Raw genomic sequence first — 26402 nt, 5'->3', positions numbered from 1 at the left:
GGTGGCTATTGCTGTTGGGTCCCTATGCAGGTGGGAGCAGAGGCAGTGGCTGTCTCTCCCTTTGCACTGTTTACTTAGTCACACAATGATGAAATATAAAATCACAGGGAAGCCTCAGAACTCCTCGTTAAAATCATGCTTGGAAGTGTCAGGGGATGAGGCCCCAGAGCACAGACCTCAGCAGCATGTGTCCCTCCCTTACCACCAGACAATGGGAGGAGTCACCACCAAAACCCCAGTACATCACGATAGGGGGAGGGGAAAGGAGAGGGAAGGCTGGTTCATTGCGTTCCTCAGGGCGGTGGAAGAGAACGACTGCGCCTGCGCACAGCACGCAGCCCTATTGCGCTTGCGCAGAAGCTTTTGGTGTCGTAACCAATCTTGTCCCTCTTCCCGCCCCTTTGTGACACTGGCTTGGTGATGGGCACGCAGTTATCCAATGGATGTGGGCTTTGCCGTTCAAACCGGCAAAGGTGGAGCCAAGCCTGCCAGTGAGAGAGCGAGGGGCGGGTTTTTTTTGACAGCAGGTTCGGCAGCTGCCTTTCCTGGGGTTTTACTGGGATTGGGGCGGCGTCTGCGGCTCAGTGTGGTTGGAGCCGGCGGAGGGGTTGGAGCTAGGGCGAGCGAAGGCCGAGAGCATGGGGGTTAGGTAGGAGCGGCCCGGCCCCAGCAGCAGCCCGGCCGGCCAGCCTCCGCCGGCGGGGAGGGCAGGCGAGCGCTGCCGTGTGACCGGGATCTGGGCGCGGCGGCGGCGGCGGAGCTGAGCCGGCCGGAGGATGGAGGACAAGAAGGAGGAGGGCGAGGCCGAGATCCAGGAGCACGGGCCCGAGCACTGGTTCAGCAAGTGGGAACGGCAGTGCCTGGCCGAGGCCGAGCAGGAGGAGGCGCTGGCCCCGGAGCTGCAGGAGGAGGCGGCGGCCGCCGCGCAGCCCGAGCACAAACAGCAGAAACTGTGGCACCTCTTCCAGAACTCGGCCACCGCCGTGGCGCAGCTCTACAAGGGTGAGCGGGGCAGGCTAGCAGGGCGCCCGGCGTGGGGGAGGCCGGGCCGGGGCAGCCATAGAGCATGGGGGAGGCGCAGCGCTACGAGGGGGAGGCTCCGCCGAGAAGCTGGCTGAGAAGTGAGGGAGGAACCCTGCGGGGAGGGGGGGGGGGGGGGGGGGGCCCCGGGGGAGGCGGGGGGGGGTGTGGTGGGGACGCGGCTCCGCATGGGGGCGGGGGTTCCCCGGGCAGTGTGAGGAGCGGGGGCTCCGCACCCATCCATAGAGGCGGACGGGAAAACAAAATGGCGTGAGGTGGAGCCGCCGCCTCCGCCGCTACCCTGGAAATCACCTTTCCAGCCCCCCGGGAGAGGGGACGACCCCGAGGAAACCCGCCGCTCTCGCCCCCCTCCGCGACTCCTGTCTCCAGCCGTGTCTGGAGCCCCGGCCCCTCCCCAGAGATCGCCCAAAATGGCGGGGGTGGAGGGGGGGCGGAAGGGATCGGCCCCGGGATGGCGGCGAGGGGGCCCTTTGGCGTGAGGGGAGGAGCAGACTCCCGGCAGCGCTCAGCGACCGCCGGGGGGAGTGAGGGGCTGGGTCCCGCCGCCGAGACCCACCCCGGAGGGGGAGGAGGGTGAGGGGGAGCCCTTGGTGACCCGCAGAGCAGCCGAGGGGAGGAGAGCCGAGCCGGGGACCGAGCCCTCCCGAAGGCGGCTCCTGCCGTCTAACCCAGGGAAGAAGCACCGACAAAATGGCGAGCGCGGGGCCGGCCCCATTGTGCACTGGGTTCTGAGGGGAGGGGGCAGGACTGGGCGCTGCGCCGGCGGTCCTGGGGCACCATCGCCTATCCCGGTTCCGGGTAGCAGGCGCGGTCGGCCCAGCCACACCCCGGTCCCGGGCTGCCTCCGGGAGGCTGAACAAAATGGCGAAACCTAACATGGCCGTTCGGAGTTAGTGTCTCCAAAATAAACAGCGTGTGTGTCCTTCCATTCCTGCAGACCGGGTGTGCCAGCAGCCAGGGCTCTCCCTCTGGGTCCCCTTCCAGAATGCCGCCACCGCAGTCACCAACCTCTACAAAGGTAAGGGCCGGCCCGGGCGCTATCCCTACCCTCCTCCCAAGTGCCGGCCTTACTCATAAAATCCAAGCTGCTGCCTGAATCTTGCAACCTTTCCTTGGCCACTGTAGTTTGGCAGCAGCTAACTTTCTTCCATGTTGGCTCATGTGAGTGACTAACTTAAGTTGTTCCATTCCTAGGCTCTTGCATAATGAAGCTCTTAACATGTGCATGTCATTCTGATAAGCTCAGGAGAGGAGTACAACAGGCCATAGCATAGAATTTGACAGTGATACCTTTGTGTCACTTGTAGTTTTAAAATAAGTTGTTTAAAAGGCAGACTTCATGTTCCAGATGCAAACCTCAGAGGCTTTCTTAGTAAGCATACCTTCAAAGGTTTAATGTCTGCCAGTGTTGAAATTTGGTTGTAGGACAGTGGTGCTCATTCTTTATTAGATCTCTTACCTGTATCAGTTAAATTCATGCTGACGTCTTTTAGTGACTACTTAAGGTGTCCAAAGGAAATGGGGAAAGTTAACTTTCACTAATATTATAACATACAAACAGAACCTGCTGGACACTTATGATACACAAAATGCACAAAAATGTAGTGTCATATTTAGAAATTTGATGACACTTAGATTTTCTACAAAGATACGCTGAGTTTAACTATCAATCTGTAGCCTCTGATTGGAAAAGGTACTTGTAGGTCACTGTTGCAGAATGATCCTGATAGGAACAGAAACATTCAGTGACTTTCCCAAATCAGCCCTCTGAACAATGCAAACTATGGCATTGTGGCTCTCATTACCATTGTCTGTTTGCTAATGGTGATGAGTCAAAAGCAGAGCTTTTAAAAAAGGAGAACCCTAAAATAAACTACTCTTTTGCTTGAGTTTTGTTTTTTGCATGATTTTGTTTAGCTGCATATCTGTTTTGCTTCGTGTCTAGAATTCTAAATGGAATCACATATATGCATGCTTTATCTTTGATTGTTAGCAGTTGGCTGATTTGTCACTCCATGGATTTGTTTTAAATGACTGAACTGAGTTTAGCAGTGTAGTATTTCTGATAACAGATCAGGCTTCTCACCATGCAGTAATAAATGGGGAGGAAACAGTAGGTGTGTAACCATTACATTGGAGACTTGCTTCTCCCTTGTAGACCATCCATGAAGAGTTAGTGAAATAGACATTGTAATCTCTGCTTTTATGTAGTTCTCAAAATGGAATGTGGGCTTGATGGAATAGCCAGAAACACTAGTCCTAGGCTTTGACTTGGCAGCTACAAAGTGTTAATCAGCCACGTTTCCTTGATGAGGGTCAAACTACAACAGAGCTTCCACTTGCTCATCTATCACTATTGGATAAAGAGGAGCTGTTGTGTAAATCAAAGCTATAATCTGGCTAGAATATCTACTGCCTATATGCAAATTTTGATAAACTGGAATCTTATTGATTTCTGGCTCTTCAGAGTACCTCCCCTTTTTAGGAAGTACTGCTTGGATTCAGTTAAAGAATTTGTGTTACAGTTTTGCAAGAAAAAATAAATTCATGGCATTGTTCTGCCATGATTATGTAACAGAATAACTTGAAAATACATTACCATGAAATTAAAATGATCTGGCTCTCACGTGAATAAGATCATTTAAATTGATAGTCATTAAATTACACACTTTTTTGAAAAGGTTTATCTGTTTTTTCTTCCAAGTAGCAGTGGAAATTACTATGAATATTTTTAGTCTTGTGTATTTCACAGCCTTTGTCAAAAGTCAGTTTTACTGTTTCCTCTATAAAGTCTTATTGGCTGCAGCCATGTTTACACTATGGGTTCTGTAGTGCCATAGCATAGATGTTTACTTTGATGGAAGGGGTGTTTCCATCAACTTTGGTAATCAGCCTCTCGGAGCAGCAGTAGCAAGATCAAAGAGAGAATTCTTCCATCTATCTATCTAGCTACTGTCTCTTTAATGGACTACATTAAATTGCCTACATTTCAAGGGGACAGAATCCCTCTGAATAAAGCTATGCACAAGGAGAGCTAGCAGGGTAGAATGTTAAACAGAGATGTAGTACTAAAAAGTTCTAAACATTCTTGTTGCTCTTTAAAACTTGGTTCATTGTGGTTACTATCAAAGGTGTGGGAGGCCGTGTGCTTCACATGAAGCTGCAAAAAAGTCATCAAAGGAATATTGTATGATGAATCAAGCATCTCAAACTGCCTACATCAGGAATATCTGTTAAATATATTTAAAGCCATTTTTTACTTGGTAACAGATTATTGGCATATATATATATATATATATATATTTCCTGACCGATCTGGCCATAATGAGATCTGGATAAACAATAAATTTTTTCAAGTATATTCAGTTCTCCTTCACACCTCAATTCATCTGCATATAGTTTTCACTTTTAAACTTGATTCAGCTCTTAGCATTTAATCACTCTTCATACAATATTGTCCAATCAGTTGCAGCACTGGGCACCAAGAGTATTTTAAGTTTTTTAGATCTACTGACAGTATGTCCATCTAAACAAAAGAAAATGGGCTGTTGCTCACTAACTGTCCTCCAGATCCTACTTGGTTTGCCCTGAAAATGGTTTAGCTGCTTGTTCAGAGGGGACACAACTTTTCAGTACCATTCCAGAAAGTGTGTTAGAGACCTGTTGGAATATGATGTCTAGAAATCACTAGGAAAAAGGGATATGTTCATTAGGATATTAGGTGTTAGGTTAGACAAGTCAGTTTTAGTTTTAACACAAGTTTAGTTATTTGTAGTCTTAGCTGATGGAGCTGAACCTTAAGGGGAGTGTAAGCTGATCTAGGTCAATCCATGTGTTAAAAATACAATTACCTGGTCTATACTATATTAATATATTAAAACAGCTTTTTTTTCTAATGAAGGCAAGGCATGTACCATCTATACTAGCAGCCAAATACCTTCAGCACCATATGACTGGAGATAGTGGTCAGCCCATTGTTCATGTATCTCAGCAACAGACCACTTTTCATAGATGTCACTTAATCTTGATGGCTTTATGTGGACTCTGTTCTGTCCTCTTACTTTCTGTGTTGAAGGTGATCCTGACAAGCAATTAAAGGAACACTGTCAATTTGAAAACTAGTTTAGAGTTCTTAGTAGCTTCCATAAGTAGATCTGTATCAGAGTCCTTCCACCAGCTTTTGTAATCTCATATTTTCCTAGTCTCCAAAAATGTTTCTTTAGCTGTGTGATAAAGTCAACATAAATATTGTGGTTTTGACCAGGCAAAATACGGTCAAATGCACATGATAAACTGAGAGGAAGTTATTTGTTTCTCTTACTATAATCTTTTTGGTGTTCCTTTTAACAGTGTGAATTGAGCATCCTGTTTGAATAGTAGCTATTAGACTTGGACATCAGAATATTAATATGGAGGAGGAATCTTTCATAGGCTTACCACTTCAAATATTTTTATCGTAATGGGTGTGAAATTGTGTATTTGTTTTATATTTACACTTTATACACTAAACACATACAAACTGCTTCTAGTTAAAGCTTTGGGACATGGTATTTGCCAAATATGTTTTGAAGTGCTGCTAATTTTTAAACTCTGATGGCTGAAGCAGTCCTACTTGTTGTGGTCAGAATAAACACCAGTTTTTTTTTTTTTACACGAATAGGGTAATAGTGCCTTGTAAACAAATCTTAAATGATTGTTCTACTGACCATGATTCTCAAATACAATATGGCAGTTTTGTATATTATGTGTAAAAACTAGTTTGGAAGCTGGTTTGCAGGTAAATCATGTGTAACGCTGTTTCAGTGAGAAACCTGTATGAATTATTTGAATAAACAAGTATGAAGGAGCTATTGACATGGTTTAGGCATAGAACTCTTTGTTCATTAGTGTTTCCCCAATCGGGGAAAAACACAAGAGCTTCAGAAACACTCATTTAAGGAGCATTGCCAAGTTCTTAAACGTATTTTCTCTGAAAGATTAAGTAAAGGAAATTGGAGTGGACTTTCCAACACTAAGCTCCATGTCTTCATTATGGAGCAAGAGCAAACATGGTGTCTTGTTCATATGCTGAAATCACTGTTGGCAAAGCACTGAGAAGAAACTGCTGTGGCAGAAACAGTAGAATGAACACAATGAGTACAGAACATTGTATGTCCTATGTAAAATGTGACTGATTTCAGTAACCTACTGATGTAGTTCTTAGACTAATTAGCCAGAGTTGTTAGAAACTCCTTTTAAAGTGGATCAAATGATCTGAAAGGATCTACTAGAAAATAACAAAGTGGCATGCACAGGGTGACAACTCATGTCAGTATCCAGAATGAAATTCAACTTCGTAGGAGATCTAATACCTGAGGGAGATCCAGCCAAAGATTTTGTGCACTAAACTTGTCCTGGGCTTTGCAAGTAGAAGGCGTGAAAGGCTTTTACAAAATATACCTTCATGGATTATGAAATACATGAATATAATAAATCAGGGAATAATTCAAGATGTCCCACATGAGACAAATTACAAAAAATGAAGCTTTGAACATTGCTAAAGTACTAGTACATGTCTGCCTTGAATTCAAGGGATGCTTTCTAAAGAAATCACACCTCTGAAAATTGTTTACCTAGAGCAGAAGGACAAGAGGTTTTGTGTGATAGCACCTGGTGTTTAGCTTGTTTCCCTAGTTTGTGGATATTCTTGCACACAGTGGAAGAGAATAACTTTAAAAGGGAGCATAAAAAGCCAAAACTCATTAGGGGGACTTGCTCAAGTGTAATACCAGAAATTATTCTTAAATTTGTTTAAATTGACTTTAGATTTGATAATTTCTTCAAAGGTTCCACTGTTAAGTACTGACTTAACTGAAATACCATAGATAATGCTTTAGTTCAATTTAAACACAACTCTGTCTGACTCTTTACATCAAAACTTGAGTATAATCAGTCCTCACTTATTTATAGCAAATACTTCTGATGGCACCATAAACACCAGCTTGGGATTGGGAACTGCAGTGTTGGGTCCTATGCAAACATGGAAAAGAGACCATCCCTGCTTAGCAGTTTAATATGTATAGGATATAAACTATCTTCTATGAAGGCAACTTTTAAGCTTGTATATACCAATGTTTGTCCTGATTGTGTCTCTTGAAGATGTTAGATAAGTGTTACTCAGAACCCCAACATGAGGAGGGAACTGGGGTGGGCTGTGGTCTCTTGCAATCTCATTCTCGTCTAATCAGACACATGGTAACCCTTATGAATGAACAAGCTACAGACTAATTATTCTGCTTCAGATGCAACACTTAAGAATATTCTTTGTCTTTTTTTTCTTTTCAGAAAGCGTGGATGCCCATCAACGAAGCTTTGATGTAGGAATTCAAATTGGCTATCAGCGTCGCAATAAGGATGTGTTAGCTTGGGTTAAAAAACGCAGAAGAACTATTCGTAGAGAAGATTTGATCAGCTTCCTATGTGGAAAAGTTCCTCCTCCACGAAACTCTAGAGCTCCCCCAAGACTGACTGTAGTATCCCCTAACCGAGCTACTTCAACAGAAACTAGCTCATCTGTAGAGACTGATTTGCAGCCCTTCCGTGAAGCCATAGCTCTGCATGGTAACAGTAATTTTTTTCAATATTTCTTTTTAAAAGATGGGTGGGAATCCTTAATGGGGAGCATACCTTTCTGTTAAGCTTTGGAGTTTATTTTGGGGCTCCCTTCACTACAGTGTAACCAGAGAGGAAGTGTAGCTAGCATCTTTGAGTAAAAGCACTTGCTCTGGAGCAGTTGTGTTACTAACATGTTAGTTAATTGCTAAGAAGTGGTGCAATTGTTAAATTCTAAGTGCAGGCAAAAGTTTTTCTGCATTAAGGAGCAAAGCATTTTTTGAAATTGGTATCTTGTGCAGCAGTAGTCTCCTAAAGTGAGTTTAGGATGCACTTGTAGCCACCCTCTTTCAGCAAAATGATTTCATGTTGAAGAAAAAGGACTTAAAAAAAAAAAAACACGTACCGGTCATCTACTGATCAGTGCCAATACTGATGATGGGGTGCTGTCTGTATCTTCAGAACCAGTTTCTGGAACATGCTGTTGAAAAGCCATACTTAGTTCTGGAAAGGAAACAGCCTTTTTATAAAAGCATTGATCCTACCCACTGGTGGAAGAGTGGATGGCATCTTTCATGTTTAGTTTTTGATGTCTCTGAAACCTGGATTTCACCAGTCACTGGAAGGCAGTTTTTTGTTTTCTCCTCTCTTTGCTTCTGGGGAGCCTGTTGTCTTACCCCTACTGTCCCTTTGCCTTTTTCCTAGGAAGAGGGAGCTCTTGAATGGCCTACACTCCCTCTTATCTGTTCCTTTTTAGTAATGCCCTTCCACTTTGCTTAGTCAGTTTCCCAATTTCACTGTTATGCTTAGCATCCTGACTGGTCAGGAATGGCCCAGTGATTGCATTTCTTCTTGAGTGGATCAATCAAACTTTGGTCAGCTTTTCATTGCTCTGCACTACTAGTGAAGGCAGCTTTCAAGCCATGCTCATAGGAGAATATTCCTCACAGGAAAAGCTGTAGCACTTTTAGAGAAGCCATTACTAGTACTGCACAGCTGCCATTTTTATTTCTCGGAGTTCTCATTAAGATAATGTGGTTCAGGGGTGTACGTCAGAGGAATGGTTCTTACTGTCTGAAAGCGTGATGTATTAGCTTTAGAGAAATTGATTCAGGTACAGAATTTAGTGTTTGAACTTGGTGTGGCTCCCAAGCCCTAGGAGCTGGTTTCTTTTTTCCCTAGCCCTTACTAGGGATCAGTTTATAATATTTCTCCTAGGTAGCTTTAATTTAGCAAATATCCATATTCTAATACTCATATACCTAAATTGATGGTTACTTGCTTTTTATTGCTGGCTTTTAAGTGTTTTCATCTTTTATCTTTTAAAAAAAAAATTTTTTATTCACAATGGATAATTTATACACTCATCTCTCACTTCTTCATCCTTTCAGAGTAAAATAATCACAGCATCTCAAGTGTCATGACTTCTCTACTCAAAACATCCTAAACCTTTTCCATTCTTTGGGTCATCTAAAAATTTTGATGTGAACGCAAATGAGCAGAGTCCTTAAACTATAAAATGATGGGCCGGTCCAGCCCAGAAGTAAATTACAAAATGAGTTTTAGGAAAAATAACTTAATTCAACTGTCCTATGAGACTGAATAAATTAAAACTTGATTTAGGGAGATGGAAGCAGGACCAGGTAGAGGAAAGGGGTGTGCATGGAAATAAATAATAGGCTGCTGGCATCTTCAGTTGAGGAAATAATTTAAGAGTGCAGTACTATCACACTACAGACTTCGTTATAAACTTAAAGAATTTCAATAGCAAAGCCACAACCAAGATAAGAAGATATAGAATGTTTGGTTTGGTCTCTCTGGTTCCGCATAACAACTCCCCCTCCTTTTGAGAGAGTCCCTTTTTGATCTCTGTGTGTGGGCCTCTTGGCATTGTCTCTTAACCTTCAAGTATTTGTGGAGAAGTGGCTTAGCTTGAACCATTCTTTTGGTCCTGGGTTTTTTTCCCCCCTTACGGCTTCAGTTAAACAAAACCAACATTCGTATAGTAAACACACCAATAATTGGGTCACTATTCATATTCATAAGTTACAGGGCAACTGGAGATGAGGGTGGCAGTCTGATTCTGGTGGTGGCTACATGTAGGTGCCTGAATTCTTTCGGATGCCTGCTAGGTACCATTCTTTAGGATTTATGCAGGCAGACTTAATAACCACCAGGCAAAAAATAAAGTTACATTGCTTTAGGAGCAAGTAATAGTATCTTTTAATCATTAAAAGGGAATTAGGTGCAAAAAAAAAAAAAATTTAAAAATTCTGCACACAATACTTTAAAATTCTGCATATTTTATTTGTCAAAATAACACAATATAATCACACCATTTTCAATTATTTGCTGACAAGTATTTTGAAACAAATTACCAAAATAGTTGAAAATGGTGTGATTATATTGTTGTTACTGTTGTTTTGCCATATAAAATTATGTAGAATTTTAAAATCTTTAATTTTTTGGTGCAGAAATCCCTAGAGTACCAGGGCTCTGTATTGCGCAATCTGAGTGCAAGCAGCTTGGGGCGGGGTCCGGGTGCATGGTGAATCTGTATGCACAGGAGCTTGTTGGGGAGTTCTGGGTGCAGGGGGAATGGGACTCTGCAGGGGAGTCCAAGTAAAGGTGGTTATGGCTGTGTGTGTGTGTGGGGGGGGGGAATGGGGCTTGGTGATGTGTGGGAGGGGGTCAGTGTGTAGCTTGTTTGGGGCTCAGTGGGGTGGGGGTATGGGTGTGGAGGCTCCAGATGCAGGGAGAGGCTTGGTTCGGGGAGACGTGGGTTCTGGATATGTTAAAGAATGAGGCTCGACGGGGATTTTTAGTATGGGGGGGGCGTGGGGGGGTCCAGATGCACGGGGGTTGTGTGGACATGGGGAGCAGCTCCCTGTATAGTGACCCCTCGCCCTATGGCTGAGGAGTGATGGGGCCAGGAAGTGAGAGAAGGCAGTTGGTGTATTGGGAGCTGCTTCTGCTGTCCACCCAACCCCCATGTATCTGAACCTCCCCATACCCTGTCAAGCCTCACCACCTTCTTCTCCCCCCCCCCCCCACAGGGTTCAGAGCTTCCTGCAGGCCAGATAGGGTAAGCTTCTGAGGTTGATTTTCCCCCTCCACCACCACCCCTCAAAGCTGTGACTAATGTTCCTGGCTGGCCTGGATATCCCTAGTCATCATCTCCTTCCCCCCACCACCCCAGGGTGACTTACCTCTCCCCTGGCTGCCCAAACAGACACTGCTGAGGAGGGGTGAGTGAGCACTGGTGCAACTTCTCTTTGCTTCCCCACAGAAACAATTTTTCTGCAGAAAAGCAAAGAGAATCTACAGGGCGACATATTTCTGCATGTGTGCAGCAGTGCAGAATCCCCCCAGGAGCAAATAATTTAGAAACTGTATGAAAAAGTTCATCAAGTTCCTGTCTAGCTGCCCCCACTCTTCAATTGTACTATAATATCTAGAAATGTCCTTCCACTTCTTCACTTGGCATACAAGTCTACAAGTCAATCACCCACTGGATTAGTTCCTCCTGATACACATTTTCTCTCTTCCTCAGACAGTCTTTTACACTATTCATCTGGTGACCAGGTTCATGTTCACCTATTCTTTTTAAAATGACTGCATTCCTCTACAGTTCCTTCTGTCTGAATACATTAGACAGATTTCAAGAATCTGTCACTTTCCATATCATTCTCCTTACGAATCTTTAGACTCTTTCCAAAACTCAGTTGTTTTTCAAGATTTGGAATATTATATGCAATTTTGGCCACTAAGACTTGTGTATAATCAACCATCTCTTGTTCTGCTAAAGCTGACAGAAAAGCAGCACTTGTAGAATAACAGAGCATGGAAGTGCACATCAGAAACATTAAGTACATGTTTTTATTTAATACTTTATTAAAAAGTGACACTTCAAGAAACTATCTTTAATGTCTGTTTCACAGAAGTGGGCATTAGTTCTGCAGTTTTTCCAGTTGGCTAATTTTTGATTTATATGAGCAAATCATACAGTCTGCAAGATAATGAAGTATTCCAGTATAGACATTGATTCCTATGGAGTTATCCTTGCTGTGTGATACATCTATGAAGTTATCTCTGTGTTTAGAATCTATTGAGAGGGAGAAGCTATGCTAACAAAGGAATAGGGAGGTGTTCGAAGTGTTTGAGTAATTGCTGTTTGAATCTGTTTAGTGCTTTTTTTTTTTCTCAACTTCCAAAAAAAATGCATCCTGTAGCCATGAGTTAATCTGGGAAAGTGAACAGTTCTACCCAAAATGTGTAGGGAAGAGAGAAGGTTCAGGTTCCTGCAGGGAGACTATCACTCCAAAATTGCACACTGTTCAACTTCACATGTGTTGTAAAGACCTGATCTCCCTTCTCTCCCCAACTCTACTAACTTAATATGTGAGATATGACAGGGCTCTTAAATTTCTTAGCTGGCAGTCTTGTGGACTTTACCCGGCCGTTAGGCCTTTGCAGAGTCAAAGTAGGAAACAGTACCAAATCTCTGAAAGTGGAGCAGCTCTCACGTTGGGCTTGTCTTCACTACTGGGGTAAGTCAACCTAAGTTACACTACTCCAGCTACGTGAATAATGTAGCTGGAGTCGACGTAGCTTAGGTCGACTTACCCCGCTATCTTGACTATGCTGCATCGACAGGAGATGCTCCTGTCGGTTTACTTTACTCTTCTGTGGGAGCTGGAGTACCAGACTCAACTGGAGGAGGGCTCTGATGTCGATTTTAGCAGGTTTTTGCTAGAACCGCTAAATCAACACCTGCTGCATCGCTTGCAGCAGTGTCGATCTTCCCGGTAGTGAAGACAAACCCCTAATCTTTGGAGTAGTTTCTATAAAACAGTTCGGTGTCTTATTAGAAGTGAAAGGAAATCAAGTTAGGTACTGTACAATGTTAAGATGAGGTAAAAGTGCAGGCCATCATCTCTATGAAACCTTATTTATGTACTATCATTGAATTGCATTAGTTACTGTAACTTTTCCTTCCAGAAAACTTGTGTTTTGTGTAGGCAAGATTCTCTGATTTAACATAAAATAAAAAAAAAAATTCTGGAGTCAGAGAACGTGCTATCATGAACCAGTTAACTCCGTGATTTGTTCCCAAATCCTTGCCTTGAGCATCAGTACACTTATATTCATACAGTGTGTTAAAGGTAGCCTTTCGAAAACATTAACCCAAAGATAGTCAAACACTGCCACAAAAACAAATGTGATGTTGCAGGTTGCTACCTGCTCAAGCTCCCTCTCTATGGCTTAGCTACTTGAACTGTTGGGAGTATATTTTAACTATTTGACATAAACTGATGTCCAGATTGCCTTTTTCTGAAGCATGAGAAGAAATGTAAATTAAGTTTTGGTTTCTGCATTGGGGTGTTTATGGGGATGTGTGTGGTACAAATGGACGATAGGTCCATCAATGGCTATTAGCCAGGCTGGGCAGGGTTGGTGTCCCTAGCCTCTGTTTGCCAGAAGCTGGGAATGGGCGACGGGTTAGATAACTTGATGATTACCTGTTCTGTACATTCCCTCTGAAGCACCTGGCATTGGCCACTATTGGAAGACAGGATACTGGGCTAGATGGACCTTTGGTCTTACCCTGTATGGCCGTTCTTATGAGGCACTGCTTTATGGTGAAATTATTTTAAAGTATATTGGATCCTGTTGCAAGACTTCCTTTGCAACAAGTTTAAAGCTTCAAGAAAACTGTAGGGCCAAATTTTCAAAACTTGTATGTGTGCTTTCTCTAATTACACATGCATGCTTCCACAACTTTGCTTTCTGGATGTGTATTCCAGTTTTCAATTGAAACTGTCAAGCCACTGTTTAGAACACCTGTTCCGTAAAGAAACTTAGTCACAAGATTTCCAGAAGTAGAAATTCACTTGGTCTTCCCCTTGTTTCCTGAATTTACTAATCTCCTATGAAAGACAAGGAACACTCAAATTTTCTCAGAGGATCCCTACAGTAATGTTAGTGGACCAGGTACCTTCCCGTTTCTGATCATGCAATCAATGTTCCTGTAATAACTAAGGCTCCTGTATATGGCGGAAAGTGTTAGGAAAGTGTATATTGTAGCATAGTATAGCATATCATCTTTACACACGTAAGTCTTCCTTTGTTCTCCTTTCAATTCCTTTTGCTCTCCTCCACATGGCTCCTTTGTCTCCTTGTGCGCCCCCTCATCCCCACCCACACACTGGCTTCCCAGTTGCCAACACTTCCACGTTCCTCTCTCAATCTAGAACCAGTAGTATCGTGGTGGGAACTATACAGAACCCTAAAATAAATAGTGACTGATTCCTCTGTCTGATAGCAGTTCCTAGTAGAGGCAGCTAGACTGGCTCTTTATTTCCAGCTGCTTCTACAAGCATCCATGTGCTCTGTAATGAAGACCCTGAAAAAATGGAAGCAGCTGAAGGGGCGTACCCAGCAGCTTGTGATCTACCAGTGCATGCTCCCTAGACCAGTTTTAGAACCATTTAATTAATCAGAACTCCCTCAACATACAGTACCTCTCTTAAAGGAGTTGAATGCATGAACACTGTTTTCCCCCACAATGAGTAGGAATGGCATGCTTACCGTGCTGTCTTACCCTGTGCCACAGGATCTCTGTTGCAGCTCTGCTTTTCTCTGATTTATTAGAATAGTAAAGTAGCATCCTGGGCTATGAGGGATCTGGACTTGACACTGGAGTTTTCTGATGAGTAACACTATGTCTGAAATCATTCATTTTCAAGCCACTTGAGTTGTAATGCTGCTCTGATTGGTAAATGCGTGGTCAGTGTATACTGTATTCCAAAGTTTTAACAGTCTCTGCTACTCCATTCTGAATGTACTTCATCAAAAGTGCAGTAACTCTGGGTCTGTCAGTGATTGGGATTCTTTCACCTCTATTCTTCTGGAACAACTGCAGTGAGCCTCAGAGTGATGGGAGTGAAGGATGTAGGGAAACACTGATAAAGTGGATTAAATACATGGATATCACTCCTCCAAAAACTTTGACAATGATTTAATTGCTTTAGCCCTAATACTACCATAGCAAAACGAACCTGGTTACTTGATGATTTAACCTAATCATCATGTCATCCCCAACCACATTCTCTTCACCATTTGAAAAGGTCACTCTGGCTTCATTCTCTAGAATATAAGAAAGATATGTAACTTTCCCTGCTGGAGATGCCAGCCTTCCATCACCCTTTTACTTTTGTGTTTTGATGTTGTACTACACAACATCAGTAGCAAATAGTGCTTGCTAAAGGTGCAGGTTTGCACCTTGCAGGTGCGTGGGTTGAAAAAGAGCAGAGTTACTGTGTGCTGTAGTCATAAGAACATAAGATGGACCATACTGGGTCAGACCAAAGGTATCCTGTCTTCCAACAGTGGCCACATGCCAGGTGCCCCAGAGGGAATGAATAGAACAGGTAATCATCAAGTGATCCATCCCCTGTCACCCATTCCCAGCTTCTGGCAAACAGAGGCTAGGGACACCATCCCTGCCCATCCTGGCTAATAGCCATTGATGGACCTATCCTCCATTAACTTATCTAGTTCTTTTTTGAACCCTGTTGCCGTCTTGGCCTTCAAAACATCCTCTGGCAAGTAGTTCCATAGGTTGACTGTGTGTTATGTGAAGAAATATTTCCTTTTGTTTTTAAACGTGCCACCTATTAATTTCATTTGGTGACCCTTAGTTCTTGTATTATGAGAAGGAGTAAACAACACTTCCTTATTTACTTTCTCCACACCAGTCATGATTTTATAGACTTCTATTATATCCCCCTTTAATCTCTTTTCCAAGCTGAAAAGTCCCAGTCTTATTCATCTCTTCTCATATGGCAGCCATTCCATAATCCTAATAATTTTTGTTGCCCTTTTCTGAACCTTTTCCAATTTCAATATATCTTTTTTGACATGGGGTGACCACATCGGCATGCAATATTCAAGATGTGAGCGTAGCTTGGATTTATAGAAAGGCAATATGATATTGTTTGTCGTCTTATCTATCCCTTAATGATTCCCAATATTTTGTTTGCTTTTTTGACTGCTGCTCTACATGAGTGGATGTTTTCAGAGAACTATCCACAATAATGCCAAGATCTTTCTTGAGTGGTAACAGCTAATTTAGACCCCATCATTTTATATGTATGGTTGGGATTATGTTTTCCAATGTGCATTACTTTGCACTTATCAACATTGAATTTAATCTGCCATTTTGTTGTCCAGTCACTCAGTTTTGTAGCTCTTTCCAGATCCTTTTGTAGCTCTTCGCAGTCTGCTTGAGACTTAACAGTCTTGAGTAGTTTTGCCACCTTACTGTTTACCCCTTTTCCCAGATCACTTATGAATATGTTGAACAGGACTGGTCCCAATACAGACCCCTGAGGAACACCACTATTTACCTCTCTCCATTCTAAAAACTGACCATTTATTCCTACCCTTTGTTTCCTATCTTTTAAGTGGTTACCAATCCATGAGAGGATTTTCCTCTTGTCCCATGACAGGTTACTTTGCTTAAGAGCCTTTGGTGAGGGACCTTGTCAAAGGCTTTTGGAAAATCTAAGTACACTATATCCACTGGATCCCCCTTGTCCACATGCTTGTTGACACCCTCAAAGAATGCTAGCAGATTGGTGAGGCATGATTTCCCTTTACAAAAAAATGTTGACTCTTCCCCAATAAATTATGATCTATGTGTCTGATAGTTTTGTTCTTTACTGTAGTTTCAATCAGTTTGCCTGGTACTGAATAAAATGTGTGGAGTAGAGAGTATTTACTATTGGTATGTCACTTCTGTATTAACATAGGTTGCTATAGCTTTATAGAGAATGAAACTTTACTTTTGCCGTTGCTGTCATGGAGTGCGTTGTGGAGAGGGGCAATAAATAGGTGGCTATATGTAGCCGTAGACATTTAATGAATCCTGTTTTTCCACAGTACACTTCAGATAATGATTCCTTGTGTCTCCACTTAATTTTTTTTTTAAATGGACATTTAATCTCAACAAACCAAAATTTCTCTGGAACTTGGATAAATTATCCAGAAGACTTCAGTAATTGCTACTTAAACTAAATCCTCTTCCTATTTTGCTGATTATTATTATTTCCCTTCAACTACAGTGGTTCTCACACTGGTCCAGAGACTTTACTGGTTGTCATCTGCATTCGAGATACAAGTTAATATTTCCCATGGACCACTTCTACTTCCAAAATGAATCTTTTTTGCCAACTTCATGAAAGATGGGGAACCATTATTCTACTGCATGGCACTGAGTTCCTTCATGAAACATGTCCTCTCTAGTTAACCATTCCAGGCTCTTGTTTAGTTTGCTAATGTGTAAGGTTTTAATGTTTGTACCTGAAGTTATTTGAAACAGTCATCAAATTTTAATGTACTGCAACTTCCACTAATATTTTTAGATGGTTTTTCATGCTTAATATATGCATCTTTAATATTGGACTCTAAAAAAGCTCTTGACTGTACTAGCACTTGAAATACTAGTGTTGCTTTCTTGTCTTCACTGGAAGACTTTGGCAACAATTGAAGAATCTGAATAGTGATGTCATGGGTTGTAACTTAACCCTGGAACTCTTCCTTTTCTTTCTTTCACTCCTAAATTGAGGGGAAGGATATGCTGAATTTCAGTCTAAAGTGATACAGCTGCTGCTACTCAATCTCAAGCCTTTCAGTAAAGAGAAGGAAGTCCCAGCCTAATATTTCAAATGCAAAAGCAAGCAGAAGTTTTCAAAAACGCAGTCTTGATGCAACATAAAGAAGCAATGAAGATGAACACATTTTCTTGCTTTACGTTTTTCTTAGTTTCTCTATTGTATGCACTACAATTGTTTATATAATCATGCTGCATATGCACCAATACTTAAAATGCAGTTCTTGTGCTGAACAGTGATTGGCCAGCATTGATCATGTAATGAAAGGTCCCCTCCAATGTAACACACAGCATGTATGAAGGTTGTATGAATGTCCTACCTTGTGTGGCTGAAATATCATAGTTACCTGCACAGACACTAAAAAAGTTGTTAGCTTATTCCTTACTCTAGAACTTGTAATAGTGAAACGTCTTATACTCCTTACTAATAATGTTCTCTCCTTCTCACTACTGCTATCTAGTATCTGTTCCTGTTAATCTAATCATTTAAGCCATTTAGTTGCTTGGGTAGTGTTCTAGTAGGAGCACGCTGAAAACTAGAGCCTGATACAGTGTACAGTAAGGAAGATATAACTTAAGTTTATTGGAATGGTTTCTTCACACAAGGATTGTCTTATTATCTGAACTGTGGGTCATTGCCCTACAACAGTTTTTTAATTTGTGGACCCCATAAACATTTTGAATAGAGGTGCAGACCCTTTGGAAATCTTGGATATAGTCTGCGGACCCCAGGTTGAAAACTACTCTTCTATGGTAACAAGCTTTCGCAGACCCCTTCAACATAGTCTGCGGACCCTCATTTGAAAACCACTGCCCTACACTGTCTTGTTTCTTGTTTAGTTTAGGGTATTGTTCTGTTAATAATACTGACATCCTCTTTCAAACATCCAGCTGCTATGAAATAGCAATTTGCCATTTCAGTAACTTACCCTACAGTGCATTTGTTAAACCTTCTATATTTGAATTTGGTAACATAGCTTTAAATTGTGGTACAACAGTCACCAGAACAGCAGTTTATAAGAGAATAATGAGCTGTGTTTACCCTGAGTAAAAGGATTAAATTGTGTGTAATGCTAGCCTCTGTTAACTGAGACAAAATTAGTAATGAGTGCTCTATTAAAGTTTTCTTAAAATCTCATTATTACAAAATACACTACTGTTTGCATATTTGATATGAAGTAGTGCAAGTTAAAGTACAGTTAATAAAGTACATCTTGTGATACATTATCATTGCTCTCCAGTGTTCTCTTTCTATTTGTAGAAGTTAATAATTCAAAATGGGTTCCCTGGTCCTTGTGAATTAGCAGGCCTGTTTGTAATCTCATTTTAATACCTTTCTATGTGTCCTGGTTATTGCATGGGCATTTAAATGTACCATGATGCAAATTTATCTAAATCTCTTGAAAGTAAGGTGGATGTTCAGTATACGCTTCAGGCACTACTGTAACCTTCACAACCTTGATTTTTAAAAAACTAACTTTCTTCAGGCATAACAAGTGCACTTTTTTCAATTCTGGGCTAGGTATCTGTTCTAAAAAATCAAAACACTTTTATCCTAGTGTTTAATTGTCACTTGGACAGACCTCTTTCAAAAAGGTAGCACTTGACAATGGTGTCTGAAATTAAACCTCAATCTCGTCCTTACAGAAATACCAAGTTAAAAGAAGCTTCAGTTCTGGCCCTTGAGCTCACTGAGCTTTGGCTTTAAAATGTTCACTCTCCTCTATTACGTGCACAAGTCAAACAGGGGAGACTGAATTCACAAATGAGTCTTGACTAGTCAAAGCACTGTAGTCCTTTGGCTGCCATAAGTGTTGCATATAAGGTTTAATGAGTTGGACAAGTGTCATAAGTTGATGACCATTTACTTGAACTAATGCTGAACATGTATATTGGACAAGCCTTAGAAGAGGAGTGGAGCAAATAGCAAACTTTTTTTTTTTTTTATAAATTGAATTTGAAACATTTGATTTCTTTCAGGAACCTTCGGGTACTCTATACCAGAGACAACACTACTAAAAAAATTTCCATTCACCATTTTGTATTTTAGCTTGTAAACCTTACAATTCTTAACCAAATTAAGAACTTCACAAGAAATTTGCTCTGATACTTAGACTTATCAGTCATACAATCAGTATTGTGACTATTTAACCAACATAACTAATAGTACAGGCTCTATATACTCCTGGTGGAATTCTGCGCAATGCAGAATTTTGCGGAAATTAACATTGTGTGTGAAGAATTTCCTTTCTCCCGCAGAAATGGACAGCAGAGCCCAGCTCTCACATAGAAGACGCTGCCGAGGGGAGGGAAGGGAGCTAGAGGGTCCTTGGCAGCTGCAGTTCCCAGCATGCCCTGAGGGAAGGAGAGTGGCGTGCAGGAAACGCCACACAAGCCTGGGAATGAGCATCAGGCTGTTTCTCCCTCTGGATCCCTTGGCTCTGGGACAGGGGGGTCCACAGCTGGGCTCTGGGAGGGGGCAGGTCTCTGGGTTCTGGGGGGGAGGAAGTGCAGGCCCTGTGGCTGGTCTCTAGGAGGGGACGGGCATGGGTATCTGGGCAAGGGGGGCCCCCCATGGCTGATCTCTGGGAGGGAAGGGATGTGGGTATCTAAGCAGTGGAGAAGAGTGGGGGGAGGCTATCTGGGCCAGGGCTCTTGGGGGAGAGGATGTTCGGGAGTATTGGCCGAGGGGCATGGGGGCATGGCTGGGCTCTGGGAGGGAGGGGTTTGTGGGTATCTGGCCCCCCAGCTGGGCTCTGGGGGGGGGGGGGGGGAGGTAGCAGAGAAACAGGAACTGGGTTGTCAGGGGTTTCTTGAACGCTCTACTCCTGGGGAATTTTTGTGTCTATTGTTACAGACATACTTGCTGACAGATATTTTGAAATAAATTACCAAAATAATTGAAACTGGCGTGATTATGTTGTGTTATTTTGAGAAATAAGATGTGCAGAATTTTAAAATATTGTGTGCAGAATTTTTAATTTTTTTGGCGCAGAATGCCCTCAGGAATAGCTCTCTAGTAATCTGCAAAAATTGCAAATTTATGACAGCATGCAAGTTGTAAATTCATAAGCAGGAAAAGCATCACTATCACACTTGTTGCCCTGCACTCCTTGTTAGTAATACTATGTGATTCTCAAAAAAGGTTTGTTATGTAACTTTGGTTGTAGTCATAGGAATAGTAAAGCAAATCTTATTTTTGTGTTAAATATGTTTTTAGATTTTGAAGATATATTTAACACATCTCTTGCTTTTGCAAAATAGCTGTTCCAGTGACTTTGTGAATTGAAGCATTATTTGGTAGTGCCCAGAGGACCACTATCGGGATGTCTTGGATTTTTATCTTGCTTTAGAAATGTTTGGGAAAAGCACTTACTAGTGCTCTTAAACACAGGCTTCCACTAAGAATATGTCAGAATTCTTAACCTGTTCTTACTACCTGCTCTGTGAGGAGCCCCATTGACTTTATTGCTGGTTTGTGCTCATAGGGCTCAGTTTGCGGTATTTAAGCCCTTGTTCAGCATTAACGTACAAGAGGTCAGTTACGCTGTTAGTATGTTTCTCCTCTCACCACCACACTGTACCTTTTGCATGCAATCTCCCTATCTCTGCCCTCTCAAAAGGGGTTTCTGGCAACTAGAAATGGACTCCTGACTTGTTTTTCTTTTCCTTTCTGATGTATCCCCTTATTTTAATGTTGCTTTTACTGATTGTCACTCTTGTGTTATGGGGAAAAGCAGGTACTATGATGCTGGCACGTAATCTAGCAATTTAGTTTTTAACTCTAAATGCACTTCACTCTAGCTTTCAGTAGCATGAATATCCATGGAGTCTGTGCCCTTAGAGTACTTCATTTGCTGTTTGCCCTGTATTTTCCTTTTTAATGAGAACTTTTATTAAGCTGGTGGTTTTGCAATATAGGCCTGTGAAAACAACCTCTGTAGGAAGCTTAAATAAGAATGAACTTTTAAAGCTTGTCTAAAGTTCATTTAAAAAAAATTAATGAACCTTACACACTTGAAGTTAATTTATTCAACAAAATTTAAGTTTATTTTAAATGCATTTGTCAGATTTCCGGGTAGTTTGTATGGGCTGCTTGCAGCAACACTAGGCAGACTATTTTTTTTTTAAGTCAAATTCCCAAAGAATCTAGGCAGATATAATACCTCAAATAGATTGTAAGTTGACCATACAGATCTAGGTTATATATTCAAGATCCTATACTGAACTCTTTGTAACGAGTGGATGTGACTTTCAATAGTTGCTTCTTTACTCTTCCTCTTGCTAGAAGTGATGTGTGTTGACAATCTGGTTCTGCTGGCTGCTTTCCTTTCTGGTTGCATTGTTTTGTGCTCTGCCAGTATACCTGAGTAAGCTCTTCTACGTGATATTGATTGTATTTTGTTCTCTAGTTCACAGCTTCCATTTGATTAGCAATCAGTATAGTGAATATACTCCCCTTTAGGTGCTCTTGAAATAAGGTGTCATGAATCTGAGCACTTGCTTATCTTAACTTGAAATTATCAGGACAATGAGTTTGTAGGGAAAGAATTGGTAGATTCATATGTTCCGTGGAAACACACAAGCATATAAGGGCTGATCATGTATTAGAACACACTGCTTTTGCCAAATTCTTACACTGCAGTAATATGTCCTAGTGTGCTTATGTAACAGAGAACGTTATTGAATATTGCTGTAATTATCAGGAACAGTCACAAATATTTCAATGGTAAAATAGTGTTAATTCAGATACTGAAAATGGAAAAGTTCTAGTGATCACAATCTAGAAATGGTTCACGAATCTCATATCCAAAATGCTGTCACAGGTACCTTGCCCATCTCTTAAAATGTTTGTATAGTTTTATTCAGACATCTCAACCAAGTTAAGAGCTTGTTTAAACAACTTTAGTGGTATCTTCTGGCATTTCTGAGAATAAGCAACTTTAAAGTAAAAACTTTGCTTTACTACTTTTGAAACCTTGTTCAGTTTAGTTGCTGTATAAATGTCTGTCTTGTTTGTCATATCAACACAATTCCTAACAAATGAAAATGTAGCTTTGTTTGTTTCCTACTTGTACTAGTAATTCTGGGAGTTAGAGGAAGTCAGATCAAAATCAAATGCCCTAGAAACTCACTACTAGGGCAGTCTCGAACTGGATAGTTAAAGTACTTATATAGTAAGAATAGTTCATTTTTAAATGGATTACTGCTTAAATTGAAAGCCCACATTTCAGGATAGGTTGTCTATACACTCAGATATCTGGATTTGGGTGAAGCAGGTTTTTTTTCCTCACTAGTGATTGATGCATATCACGACATTGTAAACAGCTAATTTCATATGCATTGTATAGGAAGCAACTTTAGTAACTCTACATGCTCAAATACACTACATGCTGAAAAGGGGCTGACTTTCAGTGCCTACACATGCATACATACATGCAAGTGGTAATGGAATGTTATCTGACCTATGAATTTTCTAGCATATTACAGAAACTTCAGTGTCGTTCCTTATAATGTGCAGGAAACTAGCTCATCTTCTGTCTTGCATTATTGCCTTTTTAAAATATTGTCTTTCTTTTTTTTCTAGGTCTTAGTGGTGCAATGGCTAGTATAAGCGTTCGTTCAAGTACCCCAGGCTCTCCCACTCACGTAAGCAGTGGTTCCAATGCTAGTCGTAGGAGAAATGGACTCCATGATGTTGATTTGAACACTTTCATATCAGAAGAAATGGCACTCCACTTGGACAATGGTGGAACTAGAAAGCGTACCTCAGCCCAGTGTGGCGATGTCATTACAGACTCACCAACTCATAAACGCAACCGAATGATCTAAACTGCAAAAATTTCAAACCCACCATGCTGCTTGAAAGCCACTTGATCCTCAGAGTACTATTGAAAAGGAAACATGAGGCCATCTTCCCATATTCACTGTTTAAGACAAGTGAATTCAATAATTGCCATAAAGGAAGTTTTAGGTATTACAGTAGATGCCTCTTGTAACTACGGCTTTCTTAAACTATATTCTTAGCAGAGGACATCAGATATTGTGTAGTAGTTAGCAAGATCATCATAGGCGAACATGTATCCGTTCCAAGGCTAAAAGTGACCTTACTTGTATTCTTAAAGGGAAAGGAAATATCAGATGTTTTATTTGGTTATAGAATGCTTTGTCCTTATTTCCTGCTGTGTTGAGTATTTGCTTCAACAGTATTGCCAGTTTGACTGAAATCGTCTAAAATATGACTTGGCATCTTTGTCAAATCTGCAGGCTTCCATTTTCGCAGCACTGTATAAGGCACCTAGTTTCTATATAGTAACAGTGTGCAAGTTATAAATATTGGACTGTACCCTTTTTAGTTTTAAAAGCAGTTGATAATTCTGGTGATTGTGTGATAATGTAAAGAGGTGCTATGATGGTCATGCAATTAATACTTAATATTGAATCAATACAAGGATCTTTATTGGATTCACTTTGTGTGTTTTAGTGCTCTGAAGTAGCAATATTAAACTTTTTCCCCAATTAACTTCATAGGGTTTTACATTTTCAGTTTAAGAACATATATGTACTTACTGGTATTATCCTTGTAAACATAAACAGTGCAAACTGCACCAGTGCTGACCTAAATTTAGAGAAAAATGTCCTGTAATTGGAGAATAGGCTTTTTTGTTCAGTATTAGTGAAGGGTAGGTATTGTGTACAACCGTATCCCATTTTACATTTTGTGTGAAGTAATTGCCCATGTTGGGGAGGGGTGGGAGGTGAGGGAATGGGGAACAGTTGGAAAAGGGTTGTGTTCTGTCTGCTGATGAGCAAGATTTCTGGTCAGTTATGGAAACTGCTTGGAGTGACTAGCTTCTGTGTGACATCATCTTTAGGATGAAGTGAGGTGCAGGTTTTGCCAAGTGCTAAGACAATAACTTAACTTCTAGTTTTAATTCTGAAGAAAAGATCTTTCTTTTCAGTAAATGTAAAATAACATATTGGATGGCTTTCAAAGATAAAACCTGCATTCTTACAGTGTCTTTAACTGAATGTCCTGATGAATATGTAAAGTTGAAAACTGGCTACACAGTTTAAACTTAAATCCAAAAAGTCAGATGTGGATCAAAGATGCTCACTCTGCAAATCAGTACTGTTAAGTGCAGACACTTCAAAAACTCATTACTTAAAGGAGAACAATTTCTAAGTTAAAACAGTTTTTTTTACATTTAGAAATATCTGATCTTGATTTCCTCTTTTTGGCAAAGAACTTTCGTTCAAAAGCTTCTGCTTATGAGGAGGGCTAAAATAGGGAGGGATAAGGAGATGAAGAGCTGCTGACTTGAGGGGGAGGAGGGAATGTTTGAACTGGAGGTCCCATCCACACTGTAATAGAAAACAGACATTCTTTAAGCTTGCCTTACATTCACTTGCAGCTACACAGAGGTCTAACGCATGAATGGGGCCAAGCTATGCTAGAACCACCATATTGAAAATTCTATTCTAGTTTTCTGCCTGTTAGATCATGATTTTGAACTTCGTTCTAATATATCTTGGCCACAAGTGAGTGTACGCTTAAGCAATTTAAGGTAAGTTTACATTCTACTAGCCAGCCTCTGATTCAACATTCTCCTGCCTGATCAGCTGGGGCAGGGTTACACTGTTTCAGTTTATTATAATAAAAAGTCCTCTAGCATAGAAGTTCTCCATCAAAGGCAGGGCAAAGTCCAGGATACATCATGTTGTATTTTTCAAAAATTTTGGAGGCCATCTTTATATATTCTAAGAGGAATGATTTTGTTTTTAATTTGTATATAAATCAACAGGTTCAGGAGTTTTTCAACAGTTCCATAGTACTGTACTAAAAGTTTGCAGTTCATGGAACCATATAAGAATCTTAAAAAATAAAAAATCTGTTTGCAGTCTAAAGGCAAACCATGTAAAAAAGCTGCCAGTGTATGTACAATTAAGTTACTACTGTTGACCTAAAGCCATAGGGCTTTGTGTGATATTTATAATTCTTTTATAAAGTATAGAACTAATTTCAATTCTATGAGACTTTGCATTTTAAACCAAGATTGACTTGTAAAATGGGATTGTAAGACAGTAGAAAAGATGTTAAAGCAACTTTAATTCTGCAAAATGACCTACTTGTAGGATATAAGCAGAGGTATTTCTTACCCATGAAATAGAAACAGCAGGTGGGTGTCATGATCAGCCTTGAATAGACAAACGTGCCACTCGATGAAAACATTCTGAAACCCCCTTCCACTTTTAGTTGAACTAGTTCATAATTGTGCAATTAAACCAATTTAGGATATCTTTGTTTCCTTAGATCTTTGATGCCGAACATTGGGATTTCTTGATGTGAGACAGTTACTACATGTAGTAGTACTAATGTTGGAGCTCCACACATACTATGGAAAGTACTGGGTTAAATGTGACTTACGCTTAAATCTATCCAAATATGACTACACATGGAGCCTGATCTGTTTTAATTTTTTTTTCAAGTGGAATAATAAATGCCTCTGTTTAAGTTAATGCTTTGAAGCTTTGCATTCAATTTAGTACCATTTAAACTAAATTCGTCAAGCTTTTTTGATTTGTGCCATTTTTTTGGTAAGAGAAAGCAGGCTTTAATATCTAACTGGTTGCATTAATATTTTTTTGCTTGTAACTTAAATATTTGACTTATTTTTACCATCTTCCATTGGTATTTCATTTAGCCCCAAATGTTACTTGTTCTTTAAGTGTTAACCCCACCCAAAAATGACCTAAAATGCATGTATTCACCTGATAAACAGAAGGAGAGCAGATTGTTTCTTTAAAAAAAATAAACATTCAATTCCAGTACCCATGGTTTTGAAGACTTTATTTCTTGTGCCAGTGTAGGAAACTCAAATTGTGGAATATTGCTTTCAGGCACTCTATCTGAGCAAGAAGCAAGTTTATCTCTTTTGTACAGTAAACATTGAATTCAGACCTCTTTTGTTTGGGGGAAATGGATGCTTTATATTTTGCTTTCCTCTGACTCTACTTAACTCATACAATTGACCTGTCTCATCTCCATGTAAACAAAACTTAACATGAATATGTGTGGAGCAAATTACATACA

General features: G+C 40.8%; 1 protein-coding gene across 2 annotated transcripts; it reads left to right on the top strand.

Annotated features, from left to right (window-relative positions):
• The first annotated feature begins 585 nt into the window (after positions 1 to 585).
• On the top strand, positions 586 to 26140 carry CUNH16orf72 (chromosome unknown C16orf72 homolog). 2 transcript variants are annotated; one of them, XM_024194047.2, is made up of 5 exons: positions 586 to 1002; positions 1979 to 2059; positions 7366 to 7641; positions 22896 to 22957; positions 25623 to 26140. In XM_024194047.2, exons 1-5 carry the CDS (start codon positions 777 to 779, stop codon positions 25656 to 25658), a joined length of 681 nt encoding a protein of 226 aa, XP_024049815.1. In that variant the 5' UTR covers positions 586 to 776; the 3' UTR covers positions 25659 to 26140. The 2 variants fall into 2 exon arrangements, with proteins under 2 accessions (XP_024049815.1, XP_024049814.1); XM_024194046.2 differs by having other exon boundaries at positions 22896 to 26140.
• The last annotated feature ends 262 nt before the right edge of the window (positions 26141 to 26402 follow it).

The sequence above is a fragment of the Terrapene carolina genome, unplaced genomic scaffold (genome assembly GCF_002925995.2).
Source record: "Terrapene carolina triunguis isolate 2854851 unplaced genomic scaffold, T_m_triunguis-2.0 Scaffold93, whole genome shotgun sequence".
Classification (NCBI taxonomy): domain Eukaryota; kingdom Metazoa; phylum Chordata; order Testudines; family Emydidae; genus Terrapene; species Terrapene triunguis.
The sequence above is the reverse complement of the archived record's forward strand: the minus strand, read 5'-3'. Positions and strand labels throughout refer to the sequence as shown.

Coding starts and splice junctions, on each gene's coding strand:
- CUNH16orf72 (XM_024194046.2), top strand. CDS start 777: ATGGAGGACAAGAAGGAGGAGGGCGAGGCCGAGATCCAGGAGCACGGG. Junction 1,003..1,978: donor CGTGGCGCAGCTCTACAAGG/GTGAGCGGGGCA, acceptor CCATTCCTGCAG/ACCGGGTGTGCCAGCAGCCA. Junction 7,642..22,895: donor TGAAGCCATAGCTCTGCATG/GTAACAGTAATT, acceptor TTTTTTTTCTAG/GTCTTAGTGGTGCAATGGCT.